The sequence below is a fragment of the Cervus canadensis genome, chromosome 4 (assembly GCF_019320065.1).
Source record: "Cervus canadensis isolate Bull #8, Minnesota chromosome 4, ASM1932006v1, whole genome shotgun sequence".
In the NCBI taxonomy this organism is placed as follows: domain Eukaryota; kingdom Metazoa; phylum Chordata; class Mammalia; order Artiodactyla; family Cervidae; genus Cervus; species Cervus canadensis.
Window position 1 is genome coordinate 16,539,781 of NC_057389.1, and position 12,851 is coordinate 16,552,631.

The 12,851-nt window shown below is 40.1% G+C and overlaps 1 protein-coding gene across 2 annotated transcripts in view; it reads left to right on the forward strand.

Annotated features, from left to right (window-relative positions):
- KIAA0825 (KIAA0825 ortholog) overlaps window positions 1-12,851 on the forward strand; it is a 436,774-nt gene that overhangs the window by 168,051 nt on the left and 255,872 nt on the right. Inside the window, exon 15 of one of the 2 annotated variants that reach the window (XM_043464654.1) lies at window positions 11,425-11,564. The exons of the other annotated variant lie outside the window; for it this stretch is intronic. Coding sequence (XP_043320589.1) covers window positions 11,425-11,432 — 8 coding nt within the window. The 3' untranslated portion in view covers window positions 11,433-11,564. Of the gene's footprint in view, window positions 1-11,424; window positions 11,565-12,851 lie in introns of those variants that run through there. 2 annotated transcript variants of the gene reach the window in all.

The following is a 12,851-nucleotide window of genomic DNA, read 5'->3' on the forward strand; positions in this document are numbered from 1 at the left end:
GCAACTCACTGCAATATTTTTGCCTGGGGAATCCCATGGACAGAGGTGCTTGGAGAGCTACAGTCCATGGGGTCGCAAGAGAGTCGGACACGACTGAGTGACTAAATCACCACCACCACCACATGTTCTTCCACACTTTGCTCACCCATTTTTCCAGCTTGAAAGACCCACCTAAGCTCCACCAGTAGGCAGGGGCCTGCTAAGCTCTGGATCTCTGAACACTGTCTTACGCTGATATCTCCCTCCCTTGAACTTCACAGTGTCTGTTATGGCGGTTACTGCTCATCGCTTACTCTGCCTTATATTGTTATTATATGTGTATGTTAACGAGGCAAAAGTTACCAGGCCCTACCGGCCTGTTGTATACAAAATGAGGTTCATAGCATACCCTTCCAGACTATTCCAGTTATTTCTGAAATATTTGGTTTCTCAGATCTGCCCAGGACCTGTTCCCCATAGTTTTCTCTTCTGCTCGCCTTGAGGTTTCTTTCCCAAAAACCACAAAGGGGAGGTGCCCTACGGCTGAGCCCTTTGCTTCTCTCCTGGTGCTCCCAAATCCAGAAATCTTGTGGTGCCCAAGGGCACTGTGAGGCCTCCAGCCTCACCGTGTTCCAAGCAGAGGTTTGGAGATTACCTCTCCTCCAGCCCTGAATCTGACTTTATTCTCTGAGCCCCCGAGCAGTTGGTGTGGGCCTTAAATCTCACAAAGTTCTACTGAAAGCAGGGTCTTTAGCTTCAGTATCTTGAACTCCACTCTCCTAAAGGGAAAACAGGTGCTAGGGGAATTAATTGATCAAACAGCCAACATATATTGTTCACTTGTTAGCTGTCAGGCACTCAGGTACTTTGCAGGGCACCTCACATTTACTATCTAATCTGACTCTTAAAACCCTATAAAGTAAGTATAATTATTTTCATCATGTTAAAAATAGCATTAGAGTTTAAGATAATGTTATTTTCCAAGATACGCTGAGAAGTAGTGGGTAACCCGGGATTCTGAACCCAACCTGCCACTTTCCTTCCCCTCCAATTCTATACAAATATTCTTGCAGATTAAATCCTAGAATGGGCCACGGGTATCTAGAAGAACTGTCCACTCTCCGGTTGAATCAGTCAGGACACCCCAATGCACAGGCATGTAACTGCTCTTTCCAGCTAGGTAGTCAGTGGTGATCACAGATTTTTTATTTTTATATTTTCCTCAAGATAGCATAGTGCTTTTTACGGAAAAATTGCAGTGATTGGTCAGTGATCAGTTGGGATATAAAATATGGAGCTTCACTTAAACTTTATAATCTGAGCTTTCAGGTAAGGTGACTACTCAACATGAATAGTATCTGACATGGCTGGAGAGTTACTCTAATGTTAATATGATCAATGAAGCTCATGGACATGGTCCTAGAAGAGAAATAGTTTCCTCTTAATAGAGTTATGTAGTTCAGCCTAGAAAAGCAATTGTGATAAGACATTGGGCAATTCTAATACAGTCACTAAGTACAGTGATAGCAATCGTGGTTAAATGAATAACCATGTTTTCTTGCAAAAGAATTCTACATTTATATTACATCTACCTTTTGTATATATAACATGATACTGTTTTTGAGGGACTTAAAAGTTATCAATGGTACCATACTGTAGCTCCTTCAGTCCTGGTTCTTATGGAGCACAGAAGTGTGTTTATCCAGCCTGCTAAAATATCTTACCAGTTTTTGCAAAGGTTGTTATGTTTGATCTTAGGTGCTTTGGTATTATCCTGTATTAATTTTATTAGCTACTTCATAACCGTAAGGGTGCAGTGACAGAATTTACTGATCAATTGATTGACTGACTTATTAAACTCCATTAGAAACCTTGTCACTTTAAGTTAGAAACAATATGCTCAGGTAATCTTATAAACTAGACTAAGATCAAAATTATTATGCACCTAAAAATACGTATGTGATATTTTTCAGAGATTTTCTTTTCATTGAATACCATTTGGTAATTGAGAAGTTTGCTCATATCTTTAGGAAAGCAAAGAGTAAAGTGTTTTGATTAGGTGTTTCAAGGAACATAACTATTGGCCTGTTTATAGGAGACTTTTTGTTTATGAATAGTGTCTTTTTAGTCTAAGTGATAAAATTTAACTTTTTTAAAATTGGCTCAGGAATAAGAATGGAGATTATAAATACACATTTTTATTGTATGTGTTTTAAAAACAAGATCCACTTCATCCAATAAGCAATTATTAAATTCTTTTAGGTACAGACTTATTTTTTGATAGACAATCATATATTATAAGACTAAAATATAACAGGTTTATATCTGTAGCTTTCAGTCTTGCTTTATGAAAATGAGCAAGTGGTGGATGTGATAGGTGATGGAAGTAAAGTCCAATGCAATAAAGAACAGTATTGCCTAGGAACCTGGAATGTTAGGTCCATGAATCAAGGTAAATTTGAAGTGGTCAAAGAGGAGATGGCAAGAGTTAGCATCGACATTTTAGGAATCAGTGAACTACAATGGACCGAAATGGGCGAATTTAATTCAGAGGACCATTGTATCTACTACTGTGCGCAAGAATCCCTTAGAAGAAATGGAGTAGCCCTCAGTCAATGAAAGCGTCTAAAACACAGTACTTGGGGGCAATCTCAAAAATGACAGGATGATCTCTGTTTGTTTCCAATGATCTCTGTATAGTGCCATTCAATATAACAGTAATCCAAATCTATGCCCCAACTACTAATGCCAAAAAGCTGAAGTTGAATGGTTCTGTGAAGACCTACGAGACCTTCTAGAACTAACACCAAAAAAAGGATGTCCTTTTAATCACAGGGGACTGGAATGCAAAAATAGGAAGTCAAGAGATACCTGGAGTAACAGAAGAGTTTGGCCTTGGAGTACAAAATGAAGCAGGGCAAAGGCTAACAGTTTTGCCAAGAGAACACATTGGTTATAACAAACACCCTATTCCAACAACACAAGAGACGACTCTACACTTGGACATCACCAGATAGTCAATATCAAAATCAGATTGATTATATTCTTTTCAGCCGAAGATAGAGAAGCTCCATACAGTCAGCAAAAATAAGACCAGGAGCTGACTGTGGCTCAGATCATGAACTCCTAATGGCAAAATTGAGACTGAAATTGAAGAAAGTAGGGAAAACCACTAGACCATTCAGGTATGACCTAAATCAAATCCCTTATATTTATACACTGGAAGTGACAAATAGATTCAAGGGATTAGATCTGATAAACAGAATGCCTGAAGAACTATGGATGGAGGTTCATGTCATTGTACAGGAGACAGTGATCAAGACCATCCTGAAGAAAAAGAAATGCAAGAAGGCAAAATGGTTGTCTGAGGAGGCCTTACAAGTAGCCAAGGAAAGAAGAGAAGCTAAAGGCAAAGGAGAAAAGGAAAGATATACCCATTTGAATGCAGAGTTTCAAAGAATAGCAAGGAAATATAAGAAAGCCTTCCTCAGCGATCAATGCAAAGAAATAATGGAAAGCATTAGAATGGAGAAAACTAGAGATCTCTTCAAGAAAATTAGAGATACCAAGGCAACATTTCATGTAAAGATGGGCACAATAAAAGACAGAAATGGTATGGACCTAACAGAAAGAGAAAATATTAAGAAGAGGTGACAAGAATACACAGAAGAACTATACAAAAAAGATCTTCACAACCCAGATAATCACGATGGTGTGATCACTCACCCAGAGGCAGACATCCTGGAATGTGAAGTCAAGTGGGCCTTAGGAAGCATCACTACAAACAAAGCTAGGGGAGGTGATGGAATTCCAGTTGAGCTATTTCAAATCATAAAAGATGATGCAGTGAAAGTGCTGCAGTGGATATGCCAGCAAATCTGGAAAACTTAGCAGTGGCCAGAGGACTGGAAAAGGTCAGTTTTCATTCCAATCCCAAAGAAAGGCAATGCCAAAGAATGTTCAAACTACCACACAATTGTACTCATCTCACACGCTAATAAAGTAATTCTCAAAATTCTCCAAGCCAGTCTTCAGCAATACATGAACCATGAACTTCCAGATGTTCAAGGTGGATTTAGAAAGGCAGAGGAACCAGAGATCAAATTGCCAACATCACTGGATTATAGAAAAAAGCAAGAGAGTTCCAGAAAAACATCTACTTTGGCTTTATTTACTATGCTAAAGCCTTTGTCAGTGTGGATCACAACAAACTGGAAAATTCTTAAAGAGATGTGAATACCAGACCACCTGACCTTGCTCCTGAGAAATCTGTATGCAGGTCAAGAGGCAACAGAACCGGGCATGTTCTGGTTCCAACTTGGGAACCAATGGACTGGTTCCAAATTGGGAAAGGAGTACATCAAGGCTGTATATTGTCACCTTGCTTATTTAATTTATATGCAGTGTACATCATGGGAAATGCCGGGCTGGATGAAGCACAAGCTGGATTCAATGTTGCCAGGAGAAACATCAATAACCTCATATATGCAGATGGCATCACCCTAATGGCAGAAAGTGAAGAGGAACTAAGACAGCCTCTTGATGAAAGTGAAAGAGGAGAGTGAAAAAGCTGGCTTAAAACTCAACATTCAGAAGACTAAGATCATGACATTCAGTCCCATTACTTCATGGCAAATAGATGGGGAAACAGTGGAAACAGTGAGAGACTTTATTTTCTTGGGCTCCAAAATCACTGCTGATGGTAAATGTAGCCATGAAATTAAAAGATGCTTGCTCCTTGGAAGAAAAACTATGACCAACCTAGACAGCTTGTTAGATAGCAGAGACATTTATTGACACAGGACCATATAGTCAAAGCTATGGTTTTTCTAGTAGTCATGTATGGATGTGAGAGTTGGACCATAAAGAAAGCTGAGTGCCATAGAATTAATGCTTTTGTACTGTGGTGTTGGAGAAGACTCCTGAGAGTCCCTTGGACAGCAAAGAGATCAAACCAGTCAATCCTAATGGAAATCAGTCTTGAATAATCATTGGGAGGACTGATTCTAAAGCTCCAATAATTTTTGCCACCTGTTGTGAAGAACTGACTCATTGAAAAGACCCTGATGCTGGGGAAGACTGAAGGCAGAGGGAGAAGGGGATGACAGAGGATGAGATGGTTGGATGGCATCACCAACTCGATGGAATTGAGTTTGAGCAAGCCCCAGGAGTTACTGATGGACAGGGAATCTTGGAGTGCTGCAGTCAATGGGGTTGCAAAGAGTTGCACACAGTGGAGCCACTGAACTGAACTGTGAAAATGACTTATCAGAATTTCTATTTCTTTTAAAAAGAATCAGCAGAATATATACAGAAATAAATTTTTTGTAATATGAGATACAACTCACTGAGTGTCAGAAAATAGCAAAATTTAATAAATAAATGAATAGCAAAATTTTAATTTATAATATGTGCTTCATAGATCACAAGCTTCTAAGGAGCTTGGCTAAGGTTCAGTGCACATGCAAAGGTAATGTTTGTTAGTTTTATTTTAAGATGGGGCATTCTAAATTTGAAGGAAGAAACCTCTCAACTACTAATGTTTATAGAAGATTTTAAATTTGTAAGACATTATTTTGGATTATTGATGCTAAAAACCCAAGGCAATTGTTTTGGCATTACTTCACTGAGGCCACATGGCCTTAACCAGTGTCTGACTTGTGACATCAAAGGAACAAATATCTGGCAATTTCCCAGTTGTTAGCAGTTGGCCTTTTCCTGCTAGTGACATTTGAATGAAGTGTGACTAACCTTCTTTCCTTTGCCCAGAGCCCCAAGAATTATTCTCAGTGAAATTTCTTGGCTTCTGGTGATTTTCATTTGTAATATAACAACCACAACACACTAGCAAATACATAATTTTTTAATATGTTCCAAACACTGCCCCTAAGTACTTTAAATATATTCACTCACTGAATACTCAAAACAACTCTGTGTGGCAGGTACGATTATCATCTCCATTTTATAGATGCAGAAAATGAGACAGAAATCAAGTCATTTGTCCAAGTCACACACCTCATAATTGGCAAAGCAGGATTTGAGGCAGACACTTGGTGTTCAGAGACTGTGCTTTCAACCCACCACACTGCAGGGGATTGCAGCAGAGCCACAGAAAGCTTACAAAATTGCAGAGAGGCTCAATTCATGAAAGCTATCAGGAACCTCTATCTTGGATAATGTTGGTAGTACATTCTGTATTTTTCAACCATGTAACACAGTGCCTAAAGGTAATCAAGAAATAGATCTACAGAAAATTCTAGATAAATCACTGCTACCACTGCAAAGGGTTGGTTGACTTAAAATGAATGAAAGTATTAGTTGCTCAGTCATTTTCTACTCTTTGTGACTCCATGGACTGTTGTCTGCCAGACTCCTCTGTCCATGGAATTATCAAGGAAGGAATGCTGGCGTGTATACACAGAAGAACTATACAAAAATGATCTTCATGACCCATGTAACCATGATGGTGTGATCACTCACCTAGAGTCAGACATGTTGGAATGAGAAGTCAAGTAGGCCTTAGGAAGCATCACTGCGAAGAAGCTAGTGGAGGTGACGGAATTCCAGTTGAGCTATTTCAAATCCTAAACGATGATGCTGTGAAAGTGCTGCATTCAATATGCCAGCAAATTTGGAAAACTCAGCAGTGACCAGAAGACTGGAAAAGGTCAGTTTTCATTCCAATCCCTAAGAAAGGCAACGCCAAAGAATGCTCAAACTACCACACAATTGCACTCATCTCACACACTAGCAAAGTAATGCTCAAAGTTCTTCAAGCCAGTCTTCAACAGTACGTGAACTGTGAACTTCCAGATGTTCAAGGTGGATTTAGAAAAGGCAGAGGAACCAAAGATCAAGTTGCCAACATCCATTGGATCATTGTAAAAGCAAGAGAGTTCCAGAAAAATATCTACGACTGCTTTATTGATTACACCAAATTCTTTGACTGTGTGGATCACAGTAAACTGTGGAAAGTTCTTAAAGACATGGGAATACCAGACCACCTGACCTGCCTCTTGAGAAATCTGTATGCAGGTCAGGAAGCAACAGTTAGAACTGGACATGGAACAACAGACTGGTTCCAAATTGGGAAAGGAATACGTCAAGGCTGAATATTGTCACTTTGCTTATTTAACTTCTATGCAGAGTCCATCCAGGCTGGATGAAACACAAGCTGCAATCAAGATTGCTGGGAGAAGTGTCAGTAACCTCAGATATGCAGATGACACCACCCTTATGGCAGAAAGTGAAGAAGAACAAAAGAGCCTCTTTTTTTTTCTAATTTATTTATTTATTTTACTGTACAACATTGTATTGGTTTTGCCATACATTGACTTGAATCCACCATGGGTGTACATGTGTTCCCCATCCTGAACCCCCTTCCCACCTCCCTCCCCATCCCATCCCTCTGGGTCATCCCAGTGCACCAGCCCCGAACACCCTGTTTCATGCATCGAACCTGGACTGGCGATTTGTTTCACATATGATAATATACATGTTTCAAAGCCATTCCCCCGTATCATTCCACCCTCGCCCTCTCCCACAGAGTCTAAAAGACTGTTCAATACATCTGTGTCTTAAAGAGCCTCTTGATGAAAGTGAAAGAGGAGTGTGAAAAAGCTGGCTTAAAACTCAGCATTCAGAAAACTAAGATCATGGCATCTGGTCCCATCACTTCATGGCAAATATATGGGGAAACAATGGAAGCAGTGAGAGACTTTATTTTCTTGGGCTCCAAAATCACTGCAGATAGTGAATGCAGCAGTGAAATTAAAAGATGCTTGCTCCTTGAAGGAAAAACTATGACCAACCTAGACAGCATATTAAAAAGCAGTGTCATTACTTTGCCAACAAAGGTCTGTTTGGTCAAAGCTGTGGTTTTTCCAGTAGTCATGTATGGGTGTGAGAGTTGGACTATAAAGAAAGCTGAGTACCGCAGAATTGATGCTTTTGTACTGTGGTGTTGGAGAAGAATTGTGAGAGTCCCTTGGACTGCAAGGAGATCAAACCAGTCCATCCTAAAGGAAATCAGACCTGAATGTTCATTGGAAGGACTGATGCTGAAGCTGACACTCCAATACTTTGGCCATCTGATGCAAAGAACTGACTCATTGGAAAAGACCCCGGTGCTGGTAAAGATTGAAGGCGGGAAAAGAAGGGGATGACAGAAGATGAGATGGCTGGATGGTCTCACCTACTTGATGGACATGAGTTTGAGTAGACTCTGGGAGTTGGTGATGGACAGGGAGACCTGGCGTGCCATGGCGTCGCAACAAGTCGGACAGGACTGTGCAACTGACCTGAGCCATTCCCTTCTGGGGATCTTCTCAACGCAGAGATGAAACACAGGTCTCTTGCAGTGCAGGTGGATTCTTTACCATCTGAGCCACCTGGGAAGGCCAAATCAATTCAACTTCTCTATTTTGTTGGTCTTTTGCGTAATAAGGACTATTATAGCAGAAGCTTTGTATTTGTTGTACAGCATGTGTGTGTGTGTGTGTGTTTCACTTTGTAAGTGTGACTAAAGTGCCATTTTATAAATGTCTTGGCAGGAAGTAACCAAGACTAAAATACTCTCTCTTGGTACCCTTAGCACACCTGACTTCTATGTCCGTGGCTACTTTTGCTAGTGACAACGTCTGTATTCTCACTTTTTCAATTTTTTTTTTTCTTTCCTGGATTTGTACCATATTCTTACTTAGAACAATGGAGTTATATTTGCATTTTTTTGCCTTAGTCTTTCCAACCAAGGCTTCTAACCACCAATGACAGATTAGCCTAGAATATCAGTGGTCTCTATGGAATTATTCAGGTCCCAGAGACAGTTATCATCTAGGGTCTGTGCTGAGTCTGCATGAGGGTAGGGTAGCTGTAGGGCATGATAACATAAAGCAAGGCTTCTGAACTTTGCAGTGAGAAAACATCACCTGGGGAGCTGTTTAAAACTGCAGATTTTGATTCAGTAAGTCTTGTGGGGGCGTGCCTGAGATTCTGCATTTCTAACAAGCTGCCAGGTAATTCTGCTCTTAATGCCGCTGGTCCCTGGACCCCCCCTTTTGAGAAGCAATGCCATCTTATAAGGTATCTATTGCTATAGTTGGAAAAAAATTTGGGTATATGATTTATCTTTCTGATGTATTATGTTTTTAAAAAGACATAATTTACTTAAGATTATTCATAATCCATTTTATCAGAACGTTCACAGTAGTCAGAAAGCTTGTTCTTATTTGAATACAGATTTGATTATGTCACTTCTCTGCTAAAAACCTTTAGTGACTGACCACTACTTATAGAGGTGTTTGTAAATGATGTTGTCGCATAGTCCTAAATCGTGTCTGACTCTTTTGCGACCCCATGGACTGTAGCCCGCCAGGCTCCTCTGTCCATAGGATTTTCTAGGCAAGAACACTGGAAAAGGGTTGCCATTTCCTTTTCTAGGGCGTCTGCCCAACCCAGCGATCCACCCTGTGTCTCCTGCATCTCCTGCATTGCAGGTGGATTGCTTAACCCCGAGCCACCAGGAAAGCCCGTTTGTAGAGTATGGACCCTAATCTTTTACACACAGGCAGTGTCCTTTGTCTCCTGGAGATGACCTGCCCAGCATCTTGTCCTGCTCTTTGCCAGTTTAACATGCATATTCTGGTCTAGGTTGCACATCTTAGATTTGTGTATTTATAACATCATGCTGTCCCTTAGAAGTATCTTGAGGAAAGCGGCAGCTGCTCCAACAGAAGTTGACCTTTCAGTGGCCCATATTCCAAGTTCTTTCCTGCTACTAAACCTTTGAAATATTATTTTTGTGTGCCTAGAATCTTCTTCTCTATCATTTTCCTGCAACTGATAATCACCTTTTTGCTTCAATATCATGATATTTCCTAGGAAGTCATCTTTGATCATTCCATAAGGTCCCACAATAATTCCTTTTGGAACACTTCTCACAACTTGAAGTGAAAGGTTAATTGACATAGTTGTGTATTTAATGTATTTCTCTGCCAGTGCAACCTTCAGAAGGGCAGGAACATCTCATCATTGTTCCCCAGTGCTTGGCCTGGTTCTCAACACTTGAGACTGGTATTGAGCCCATAACAGGGGCTTAAAAAGTATTTGTGAATGAATGGAATTTCCCGGAAAAAATTTTACTTCATTCGTGAGTGTTGTGATCTGTCTAAACTTCAGTTTCCCCATTTCTAAATGGGGATAATGACCTATGTGTGTATTTTGAGCTTTAAAAAAGTAAATCAACATAAAGCACCATTTTTTGATACCTGATAGGTACTTAATTTCTATTAGATTCTTTTCTTCTTTTACACTGTCTATCAACCTATGCTTTCCACACAGTGGTCTCTCCCTCAGCTTCTCTGTAACTCTCCCTTCTGTCCACGCATAACTTTAAGTGTCTCCTAGAGGTGGGTTTCCCCTTTGACATGTTTGGCCTAAAAGATGTTGCTCTAGCATCTCTCATGGGTGCGAAGATGAGAATTGGGCCAGAGATATTCCCAAGTTTTATATATTTTAGAACTTCTTGAAAACATTTCATGTAGCTTAGGAAATTGGTGATATGAATTTTACAATGATGTTTTACCTACCCAGAATCAGATCTAATCTGGCTTGACAGTGGCTGAAATACTGTACGTTCCGTCTCTTCCTGGCACCTAGAAAATGTCTAATATATTTATAGGAACATACTTTTTCTTTAGTGCTTAATGTGTTTCTAGTGTTACCATGTAAATGATTGGGCATTATATTACAAGTGATACTATTATCTTGACTTTATGTAGCATCTTTTCTCCAACAACTCAGAGTGATTTAACATATTATTTCATTTATGACGCTTGAATTATTAGGGCCATTTTACAAATGAGGAAACTTAGATACAGAGAAATTGAGCAAATTGCCCCCTTGATGTTTAAATGTTACTTGTTAGAAGAATGAAGAGATATTATTTCATGAAAGTGTATCTATTGTTTTTAAATGAATTCTAAATTGAAAACATGAGACTTTGTGGAGACATTTGTTCCTAGAAATAAGAAATAATACTCTCCTGAATTAATTTCTAAAAGTATTTGGCTCACTTGATTTGATAAACAATTCTCTATTCAACTAAAATTTAATGCACATTGACTAGGTACAAGGCACTCAGCTAGAGATACATTGGTAAACATGATATGTCATATCACCTTCATATTCTGGGCAATTAATTTCTGGGGAAACATGGGGAGAACAGACCTTATAAAGTAAAAAATATATGTAAATTAGATAAGTTCAACTGCTATTAAGTACCATGAGGTGCTTTTCTAAAGCAGAGTGACTGATAAGAGATTGGGTGATAAGGAAAGGCTACTTGAAGAGCTAACACCTGCTTTTGCTTGTGAGTTACTTGGGAGTAGATGGAAGCTGTCCTTATGTAGTATCAGATGTTTAGAATGTATGTATGCTTTCTTCCAGCATTCTAGAATAGAAGTCAGCCAACTTTTCTGTGAGGGCCAGATGGACCATGGATTGAGGGCTTTGCGGGCCATACAGTCTCTATCTTCAAGGAGATCAAACCAGTCAGCTCTAAAGGAAATCAGTCCTGAATATTCATTGAAAGACTGATGCTGAAGCTCCAATACTTTGGCCACCTGATGCGAAGAACTGACTCATTAGAAAAGACCCTAAGTGCTGGGAAAGATGGAAGACAGGAGGAAACTGGGACGACAGAGGATGAGATGGTTGGATGGCATCACGGACTCAATGGACATGGGTTTCGTGCAAGCTCCAGGAGTTGATGATGGACAGGGAGGCCTGGAGTGCTGCAGTCCATGGGGTCACAAAGAGTCAGACACGACCGAGCGACTGAACAACAACAGTCTCCATCACACCGACAAAACTCTACCCTTGTAACAGGACCATACATGAGCAAATGACATGACTGCAGGGGAGGAAAGTTTTCCTCAACCCTTTTAGGGTCACTGGCTGGGTTTGAAAATTAAACTAACAAAGATAAAGTAACAGGAGAAAAGCATAGAGATACATTTAATATAAGTTTTTTTAATATAAGTTTTATTTAATATAAGTTTTACATGACACAGGAGCCTTCCTAAGGAAGCAAAGATCCAGAGAAACAGAAAATGTCATTAGACTAGGCCTAATGAAGAATGGATAGTTGTGGAGAAATAGGTCAAGTAATGTGAGGTAACTGTAAGAAAACTGGGGGAAATTTAGCAAGGCTTACTTGCCAGGATTCTTCTCAGTGTCCTTTTGACTTCAGAGATAAGGATGCGCCTGTCCCCTGGTATAGGGCGGGGAGCTATACCAGAGACGTGAGCCTTTTATGACGTGTTTCAAGGAGAAGGGTAGGGGGGAATCAGAGTGACCTTCCTGCTTCTGCTCTTTTCTTAACTCCTTTAACTTAAAATATTAAGTATACCAAAGTGCCTTCTTTTGATGTAGCATTCTTGAACCCCATCACCAATACTCCATTAACTTTTTTTTTTATGGACACTGAAATTTGAATTTTACATATATTTTGTGTCACAAATCATGTTCTACTTTTGATTATTTTTCAACCATTTACAAAAGTAAAAGGTATTCTTGGCTCTGGGCCTTCCTGAAACAGGCATCGGGCTGGTCAAGTGCCCCGGGCTGCAGCTGCCAAACCTCGTGCTAGAACATTGTGGACCACTCAGGCGCTCACTCTGCTGCAAGGAGCTCATTTGGTGAGAGGACCCGCACGTAGACCTCGGTTCAGCTTGTCGCTCAGTCACGTCTGACTCTTTGCAACCCCACGACTGCAGCACGCCAGGCCTCCCTGTCCATCACCAACTCCCGGAGCTTACTCAAACTCATGTCCATTGAGTCAGTGATGCCATCCAACCATCTCATCCTCTGTC